General features: G+C 33.8%; 1 protein-coding gene across 2 annotated transcripts; it reads right to left on the bottom strand.

Moving 5' to 3' along the window:
* Positions 1-1,863: 1,863 nt before the first annotated feature.
* Positions 1,864-7,299, bottom strand: aptx (aprataxin). Of its 2 annotated transcripts, XM_048196127.1 has the most exons (9): positions 7,142-7,299; positions 6,909-7,042; positions 6,789-6,835; positions 6,641-6,694; positions 6,238-6,495; positions 5,898-5,957; positions 2,373-2,599; positions 2,185-2,288; positions 1,864-2,119 (listed from the first exon to the last, which is right to left on the bottom strand). In XM_048196127.1, the coding sequence occupies exons 2-9, from the start codon at positions 7,036-7,038 to the stop codon at positions 1,965-1,967; spliced, it is 1,035 nt and encodes a 344-aa protein (XP_048052084.1). In that variant the 5' UTR covers positions 7,039-7,042; positions 7,142-7,299; the 3' UTR covers positions 1,864-1,964. The 2 variants fall into 2 exon arrangements, with proteins under 2 accessions (XP_048052084.1, XP_048052085.1); XM_048196128.1 differs by lacking the exon at positions 7,142-7,299 and having other exon boundaries at positions 6,238-6,547; positions 6,909-7,004.
* Between the last annotated feature and the right edge of the window lie 2,865 nt (positions 7,300-10,164).

Raw genomic sequence — 10,164 nt, 5'->3', positions numbered from 1 at the left:
CAAAAAAGTGCTATTGAGATGCACAAAAGCTTCTCTTCAGGGATTATAATGTGACAGACATCTGTCATCACAACTTAAAGGGCATTTTACATTAGAAAAGCTCTAGGACAGTGAGCTGGGTACATGCACAAGAAACAACACAACAAGCTGGAAGATGCCGTCTGCACGCTAATGTTTCTGCTCCTAAATCTTCTTTCAAAAAGCTTGCCTGCATTTTTATTTGTTTTATTAGGATAGTAAATTTGATACAGAAGTTATCACCTAGCAATAGCCGCATTAGTATTCTACATATTTTGGTTTAAAATAAAGCAAATAATTTAAGGGTTTTAGTCTGTAAAATCCTAGTTATCTAGCTAAAAGGTGCTTTTTGAATTTTATCTTGTTTATATCATTTGTCTTTGAAAGACGCACTTCCGTAACAAGATGTGAAATACACTCCTGTCTGCAGAAGCTAAAAGGATTAGTTCACTTTTAAATTAAAATTTCCTGATAATTTACTCACCCCCATGTAATCCAAGATGTTCATGTCTTTCTTTCTTCAGTCGAAAAGAAATGAAGGTTTTTGATGAAAACATTCCAGGATTTTTCTCCATATAGTGGACTTCAATGGTCTCCAGACGGTTGAAGGTCAAAATTACAGTTTCATTACAGCTTCAGAGAGCTCTACACGATACCAGACGAGGAATAAGGGTCTTATCTAGAGAAACCATCACTCATTTAAAAAAAAAAAAGTAAAATTATACATTTTAACAATAAATGCTCATCTTGAACTCTCAGTGCCATTAGCTCTCTTCTTCTTCTCTATTTGAATTCCGGCAGTGCAGACACTAATAAGTGTATTACTGCCATCCACAGGTCAAAGTTTGAACTAAATTGTCATATACAATATGTTTGTGCAAGTATATAACAATTAGTTAACTTTAACCTGTGGAGGGCAGTAATACACTTATTAGTGTCTGCACTGCCGGAATTCATATAGAGAAGAAGAAGAGAGCTAGTTCAAGATGAGCATTTATTGCTAAAATGTATAATTTTACTTTTTTTTTTTTTTTTTAAATGAGTGATGATTTCTCTAGATAAGACCCTTATTCCTCGTCTGGTATCGTTTAAAGCGCTTTGAAACCTTCAACCGTTTGGAGTCCGCTGAAGTCCACTATATGGAGAAAAATCCTGGAATGTTTTCATCAAAAACCTTAATTTCTTTTTGACTGAAGAAAGAAAGACATGAACATCTTGGATGACATGAAGGTGAGTAAATTATCAGGAAATTTTAATTTGAAAGTGGACCAATCCTTTAAACTGTCGATGTTTTTCTATGCAAGCAATAATATTGGATCTTCTCAAGTAGTTTCAGATCGTTTGAGGTTCAGGGTCCTCGAGTGTCTTATTTTAATGTTATATAATACAGTAGTTCCAGCTTATATTTGCACTGTTTTATTTTGTGCAGAATTATGTTACAAGCAAATATATTATACGAGACTCTCAACTTCCAAATCAACAGCATAAAAATGATTGTCATTTCCTTCGTGCCAATAAGCTAAAGTGTGTAATTTATACACCAATAGCAACAAACACCAAATGGAACTGCAGTCTGTTTGTTTGAGGAGCCTGATTCGGCAACATTAGCCGGTTGATCCGGACAGCTTCTTTATCCCAGCAATCGATGAGTTAAATGTGCAATTCCATTTGATGCCAAAATTACACACTGCAGCTTCCATCAAGTGCTTTAGTGTGAAAGAAGACAATTTACTTTTAACTACCATGTTTAGACACTCCATTCAATAAAAACCAAAGAGACTTGCAAAATGTTATTGATTCATTATTGTATGAATGTTCATAATGAAAGTGAGGACTGAATGAAAATACAGAACAAATTAAATTTATTAAAGGGCTGTTTACAAAATGAATTGTAATTTTTAACAAAACAAAATAACTGACTGTCCCATACGGGAGCTGTACTGTCTTTAAGCAGGCGTGTGAGTTTTGAGATGTTCTTTTAGTTTGGGAATCGTCGGCTGCTCTTTATGACACACGTGACATCGCAGAGGCAGCTTCAGTAGTTCACTAGCGCCGTCCTTCACAGTCACTTTCCCATCACACTCCAGCATCGTAACGACATCTGCGGGAAGATGAATGCTAGTAATCACGCACAAACACTGTATCGTTTGATTTCCTTCCGCTCACCTTGAGACTCAACAAAATAGTCAGTGGTGAAGGAATTCCAGTGCTTCTTGTTCTTCAAACACGGCGAGTCGAAGTCTTGGCTGATGACATGCAAGTGGACGTGACTAAGAGGAAACAAACATTTAATTTATGACAAACCCCGTCCTTTCCACACCAGCAGCCAGTAATCGGGGTGCAGACGTGTGTACCTCATGCTGGGGACGGCATGATATCCCAGACGGAAGCGCAGTTTGTGGGCGTCACGGCACTGCTGCACCATCTGATCTCCCACACGCTGCATGTGCTTCAGCAGGTCCACATGCTCCGACCGCAGAGCCTTCAGACTGGAGATCGAGTCCCATGGCAAAACCAGCCAATGGTAACGCGCCTTTGGGTACTTGTCCTTGATGACCACCACCTTATCATCTTTGTACACCTGAGGACAATAAATGGTAGCTGCTATGGTTTTATACACATACACTACTGGGTCAGTAAGGTATTTTTTGTTTGTTTGTTTTTGAAAGAAGTCTCATGTTCACCAAGACTGCATTTATTTTATCAGAAATGCAGTAAAAACAGTAATATTGTTAAAATAACTTTTCTATGTGAATATAATGTAAAATATAATTTATTCCTGTGGTTAAAGTTAAATTTTCAGCACATTACTCCAGTCTTCACTGTCACATGATCCTTCAGAAATCATTCTAATATGATGATTTGGTGCTCAAACATTTCTGATTATTATCAATGTTGAAAACAGTTGTGCTGCTTCATATTTTTGTGGAAATATTTTGAAAGACTTTTTTTTTCCAGGATTTTTTTGATGAAGAGAAAGTAAAAAAAAAAAAAAAAAAAAAAAAAAAACAGCATTTGTACAAATATATAAAAATATATGTCTTCACGGTCACTTGATTTAATATATATATCCAGAGGGGATGTTGTCTTTAAAGGATTAGTCTACTTTTAAATACACTTTTCCTGATAAATTTACTCACCCCCATGTCATCCAAGATGTTCATGTCTTTCTTTCGTCAGTCGAAAAGAAATGAAGGTTTTTGACGAAAACGTTCCAGGATTTTTCTCCTTACAGTGGATTTCAATGGCTACCAACAGATTGAAGGTCCAAATGTCAGTTTCAGTGCAGCTTCAAGGGCTTTAAATGATACCAGATGAGTAATAAGGGTCTTATCTAGCGAAACGATCGGTCATTTAAAAAAAAAAATACAACTGTATATGCTTTATAAACAAAATATCACCTTGAACGTACTTTCCGCTTCCGCATTCTTCATAACGCTTACGCATAACGCTTACGCTGAATGTTCTACGCCTTCCCTACTTATGGAACGAACGCGGCGCCAGTTTGGTTTTTTTCCGTAACTTGAATAGGGAAGGCGTATGACATTGAGCGTAAGCGTTATGAAGAATGCGGAAGCGGAAAGTACGTTCAAGGCGATATTTTGTTTATAAAGCATAAACGGTTGTATTTTTTTCGAAAATGACTGATCGATTCGCTAGATAAGACCCTTATTCCTCGTCTGATATCGTTTAAAGCCCTTAAAGCTGAAACTGTAATTTTGACCCTCAATCTGTTGGTAGCCATTGAAATCCACTGTAAGGAGAAAAATCCTGGAATGTTTTCCTCAAAAACCTTCATTTCTTTTCGACTGACGAAAGAAAGACATGAACATCTTGGATGACATGGGAGTGAGTAAATTTATCAGGAAAAGTGTATTTAAAAGTGGACTAATCCTTTAATGACCCTACAAACCATCATATATGAGGAAAATATTTTATATTTTTAAATATGAGGTAAGAACAAAACACTAAACTTGGTTAAGGTATTTATGTGACAAAATTATTTGGCAAACTACAGTTAGATGTTTCGTTTTACTATGCAAAAAATGCATAGAAAAACAATACGCTCACAAGAAACTACAACATGATCAGTTATTAATATTTCATTCGTTCTCTCTTTTTTTTGCATGTGTTCATAATTTCTTTGTATGACAGTCAGGCCAAAAATGATGTCTGCACAATTTGGCATGTGTCATTGCATTATCACAAATAAAACAATTGACTCACAACTATGATATGCTTACATTACATTGGAATAAAGGGTGAGTACTAATATATAAATATATATATCATTATATATAAAATGAGAATTGCAATTTTTTTGGTGTCAAATAGACATCACTATTCTCCCATGATTCTGAATATATAACTAAACAAAACATGTAATTTACTAGAGGTTTTGACAAAATATTAATTGCTGGATTCTAATTGCTGGAAAAATAATTAATTTGAATAAATACTTTTTTAAATTTCATTGACTCATTAATAAATACTTGTTTCATTACTGGATGAATCAGTGAATGAATCTTCTGAATGATTGATTCAATGACAAATAAATTTTAAACAGTCACTTGTCGCCACCTAGTGGCGTAAGATGTAATTGATTCAACCCATATTTTAAGTGCCAAGTTAGTTTCAGAAGATGGTTTGCCCTGTTTTGATCGCTACAGTAGACATCAGTGTTTATATCCTAACTTTAAACTTTTATCCCATTACTACTGTAATAATTTGAATATTTGTAACATAGAAATAACTACTGTGTGGTTCAAAACTGCTCTCTCTGGCTGAGCGTGGCAGCATGAACACACACAGATTTGAGTGTTACGTATGGTGTATATACAGTACAGTCCAAAAGTTTGGAACCACTAAGATTTTTAATGTTTTTAAAAGAAGTTTCGTCTGCTCACCAAGGCTACATTTATTTAATTAAAAATACAGTAAAAAACAGTAATATTGTGAAATATTATTACAATTTAAAATAACTGTGTACTATTTAAATATATTTGACAAAGTAATTTATTCCTGTGATGGCAAAGCTGAATTTTCAGCATCATTACTCCAGTCTTCAGTGTCACATGATCCTTCAGAAATCATTCTAATATGCTGATCTGCTGCTCAAGAAACATTTAATGTGTACAATTGTACAAAATATTTGTGTACAATATTTTTTTCAGGATTATTTGATGAATAGAAAGTTCAAAAGAACAGTGTTTATCTGAAATCTAATCTTTTGTAACATTATAAATGTCTTTACTGCCACTTTTGATTGATTTAATGCATCCTTGCTGAATAAAAGTATTCATTTCTTTAATTTCTTTTCAAAAAAATAAAAATAAAAATTCTTACTGACCCCAAACTTTTGAACGGTAGTGTATAATGCTACAGAAGCTTTGTATTTCAGATAAATGCTGTTCTTTTGAACTTTCTATTCATCAAGGAATCCTGAAAAAAAAAAGTACACAACTGTTTTCAACATTGAAAATAATCATAAATGTTTATTGAGCAGCAAATCAGCATATTAGAATGATTTCTGAAGGATCATGTGACACTGAAGACTGGAGTAACGATGCTGAAAATTCAGTTTTTCATCACAGGAATAAATTACTTTGTCAAATATATTTAAATAGTACACAGTTATTTTAAATTGTAATAATATTTCACAATATTACTGTTTTTTTACTGTATTTTTAATTAAATAAATGTAGCCTTGGTGAGCAGACGAAACTTCTTTTAAAAACATTAAAAATCTTAGTGGTTCCAAACTTTTGGACTGTACTGTATATATATATATATATATATATATATATATATATATATATATATATATATATATATATAATTCATAAATATAAGTTTCAATAGAAATGCACAACTCATACCTGCATCTTGGGGTCCTGCATTGACACTTTAAGCCCCTGGCTCCAATGGCCAGCAGATTCCTGGGAAACAAGAATGTTTGCAGTGTTCAATCCAAAGTCAAAAATTGTAACTGAGCTCTTGTAAAAGAGGTCAGCATTTAAAAACTTCAATAAACCATTTCTCCAACCAACTTGGAAACTTGGCTTTAAAGTAAAAAGTGTCTGAAAACAGGAAAAAGTATCAGTGACATTATAAAACTACTGCCTAAAAATCCTTAATTACAAGTGTAAAATATCATATATTTGAATTTTATTGATAATTATTGCAAAATCCTGCTCTTCAGAGACAAAACAAACTCACTGATTTATCAGGTCCAGGCGGCGGTGTCTTTTTCGGTGGAGGTGAAGCGTCTGATGTACGAGAGGAGGATGTTGATGTTGTTTTTGCAGGGCTCTTGATCTTCTCTCCATTCCCCTCACAGCTCATCTGATGGGATCTTTTGGAGGCTTTGTTCCCCTCCGCAGCGGATCTGGGTGTGAACGTCTCCTCTGTGAACTTCACTGTATATGGATACATCTGGTTGACAATGTAAAGTCTCTGGCCCGGCTTTATGGTCACCTGGTTGTAGAGGTGGGCAACATGTGGTTTGTAGGATGTTAAGACCAGAAACCTGTGCAATACAGCCTCAATTACAAGAGAACAGGGCATTTATGGACACATTAAGCTAGATGCTGACAAAACAACTGATTAAACAAGATGATACCTGATTGCCTTTGCCCACAACCACACTGTCCACATTTGTAGGATTCACACCCAACTGTTAAAAAAGCAACAAGTGGTTCAAACATGCATTATTATATTATAATATCTATTACACTACAATATATTACATGCTATAATATATATCATACCTGTTTAACAGAGATAAATCCTCTGTTGCAATCAGCTCTCAATTCAACTGCAAGAAAAAAAGCATCAAATGAATAAATCCTGCTTCTCTTTTCTTTACACTGGCTCATATAGTACACTACCTTGTTCTCTTGAGCACTTTTTGTCTTTTATCTTAGTCTCTGGTCCTCGACCCAAAATCACAGCTTGTTGATGAGGAAGCTGAATGGGTTTATGTGAATCATCTTCACTTACTAGTAAGCACAGTGGCATCTCCCTGAAACATGTTGATATAATACTTTATAACACATATTATGAGCTGCTCCAGCATACTCTGACTAAAGTGCTTCTCTAAACGCCACATATATTCACTTACCCTGCTGCTGGTGTAATATATCTACAGTAGAAAGCGTTGTAGTTGAAAACAAAACACTGGGAACTGCACACAGTAGCACATGACGCACGCAATCTTCTTCATGGACATCAACAAACACGCAGACGCGCACATACTGACACCTACTGGTGGAAAAGCGCTATGACCTCACATTACATTGGACAAGAGAAAGATTTGTGTAGTTTGTAGACAAATATTCTTTAACTAAACTAAAACAAATAATGTTATATCCTTATATACACTCCCCTCCAAAAGTTTGGAAACACCCCTGGCAAAGTGTGGTTTTGAACAATATCAGCATAAATCCTTATCATATTTTTGGTGCAAACTTGACATTATCATTGAAGACCAGCAATAATAATTTTCATTTTGATTACATAATAATGGCAATATATACATGCCCCTTTGCCAGCTGTGATGCCTGGTTACTGGTTTAAACTTGGCCCAGGTTTGTAAAGATTTTTGGGTCAGCACACCTTAATAGCTTCAACAATTGATTGCCAATTAAGTTTAGAATACAATGAACCAATCAGAATCCAGTTTAGGTCAGTTAGCTGCTAATGGTGGATATTTTGATGAATCGAATATTTAAGTTTTTTCTATGCATATAAAATGTTTATGTAACAAAATATGTTTTCGTAGTTTGTGTTGTCCCTTATCAGTGCAAGATTATCACAAATTAAAAAGGATTCATGCCAATATTGTCCAAAACCCCACTTTTCTAGGACGTTTCCAAACTTTTGGAGGGCAGTGTATCTATGGTGAATGTGATTTCACAAAGTACAACATGTTCCTGGATCACATCTTTGTTGATCCTGGAACAACATTCCAATCAACCAATCAGATTTGAGGGACAAGTTTACCATTTATGTCAAGTTTAGGCTTGCAACCTGAGGTGCTTCCACAACAGTGTTATTCAACTATCATTTCCCTCTGATTTTAGGTTTAAGTTATGGGTAGGGTTAGGTTTAGGGGTTGGGAAAAGGTTAGGACTACATTTTAGGATAGGAATGTTGTTCCAGGATCATGTCATCAGGAAATATGTCTTACTTGGCAAAATTATATATAAAGTACCATAACATTTTAGGCTACATTGCTTTTTTTGTTTATAAATTTGCATTAATTTTCAGTGGGCAAGTCAAAACCAAATGACTGAAACCGAATGATTTATGAAACATATTAGCTTATTGCTATAATTATACACCTGTTACTAAATTAACACATCAGATTTGAATCTCAGAAACATCTTTTCAACAATTATATTATTTTTATGCGCTTTTGGGACAGTGTATGAATGGATAGTTAAAAGAATGTAACATCTGCTTTTGAATATCACATTTTTAATGCAAACCAAAAAGAGAGAGAACTTTTGTGTAGTTTTGAATAAGTTTTATTACCACAATTGTGGATTTGTTAAAATTGCTAAAAGTTTTGAAGCACACATTTTAATCCAATCCTTAAAGTAGCTAAAAAAGGAATGTCTTAAAAGCCCTTAAAATTGCTTGTAATAAATATTGATTAACCTAAGCTTTTGCTTTTAAATAGTTCAGTGTTTATTATTTGTATGCTTTAATTTGTTCATATTTGTTTATTTTATCTTTCAGTGAATGTGTTTTTGTGTTTAACAATGATGGAGTCATTCCATGAAACCGGTATACGATTTGAGTCCCTCTGACCTTTTTCAGTGTATTTTACCTATTGGGTCACTAAAATATATTTGTAAAAGTTTTTTGTATTAATTGAAATGTCTCCTTTAATAATGTTTAAAAACATGACTTCTTCATATTAGAAATTATTTTGTTTTTTTCAGTTGACACCACCTATTTTGTCATGTCCCTCAAGGCCTTCTATGAAAGTGTACTTGGGATATGAATAATAAAATGAGAAAAAGGCCATACATTTTGCCATTCCCATAAATATCCATCTGTGCTTTTTTGCTGGTAATGATTTTTTTCTAAGTAAATTCATGATTATTCATTAAAATTGAATATTATATTTATTTCCGTACCTCAGTAACCCCTCAACCCCGTTACTCAAACCATTCTCCCCCTATAAAAATAATGAACTGATACTTATGTGACATCATTAATAGGAAGTGACATCACAGATGTCTTCATTGTGAGCAGACACAGGCAAGTTACCACCTTCTTTAATAATTATAACTAAATTATGTTGTGAAATTGTGTTTGTCAAGCTTAACGACTCAACCCCGTTACATCAATTACAGATAGAAAACTATTACTTGTGAAAATTATCTTTGTTATTTCAACATTATTAATGATCTCTTTATATCATGCATGCCATGTGCTCTCCATTTATTCACTAGATTTAGAGCAGTGTCCAATTTGGGGGGAAAAAATCAACCCCGTCACAGTAAACCCCGTCACTCCTACATTTGTATTATTATTATTATTTGTTTTTAAGTTTATGAAAAAGTAATTTAAAGTTAAAGTTTTAGAATACTGATTTTAGTTCAAATTCTGAAGCCTTTGATCAAAAATAATGAGGTTGCTGTCACAAAAAGTGCCCATTTCAGGTTTTATTATAGCAAAAGTGTGAGATTTTATGTAACTTTTATATTTGCAATTACTGAATTAGTGTGAGGGACATCTGATTAATAGGAAAATGTTGATTTGATCACAAATACATTTTATAATAATATTCAGAGAGCTCCCCATAGTGTCCATAACTTAAAATAATGACCAATAATAAGAGGGATTTGATGCCTGAGATGGGAAAATATGTTTTTCTGGAAGTTAAATATGTCATTAATGTTGTGGGGTGTTCAGAAAAGTAATACATGTTGGTAAAAAATCTAAAAATGTGTAAGTCTAAATCGTACTGGTTTCGTGCAATGACTCAATGTCTGTTATTTGAAGAGGGAAAAAGGTGTTATCTTGCTTGGTAATGAACTAAATTACTTGGAAGAGCTGTTTATTCCGGTTATTATGAATAATACATGTAATTAGGTGTTTATTATTGAACATTTGTATTTTCATATCACT

The sequence above is a fragment of the Megalobrama amblycephala genome, linkage group LG7, assembly GCF_018812025.1.
Source record: "Megalobrama amblycephala isolate DHTTF-2021 linkage group LG7, ASM1881202v1, whole genome shotgun sequence".
Classification (NCBI taxonomy): domain Eukaryota; kingdom Metazoa; phylum Chordata; class Actinopteri; order Cypriniformes; family Xenocyprididae; genus Megalobrama; species Megalobrama amblycephala.
The sequence above is the reverse complement of the archived record's forward strand: the minus strand, read 5'-3'. Positions and strand labels throughout refer to the sequence as shown.

Coding starts and splice junctions, on each gene's coding strand:
- aptx (XM_048196127.1), bottom strand. CDS start 7,038: ATGCCACTGTGCTTACTAGTAAGTGAAGATGATTCACATAAACCCATT. Junction 6,695..6,788: donor GATTTATCTCTGTTAAACAG/GTATGATATATA, acceptor CTTTTTTAACAG/TTGGGTGTGAATCCTACAAA. Junction 2,289..2,372: donor CATGCCGTCCCCAGCATGAG/GTACACACGTCT, acceptor GTTTCCTCTTAG/TCACGTCCACTTGCATGTCA.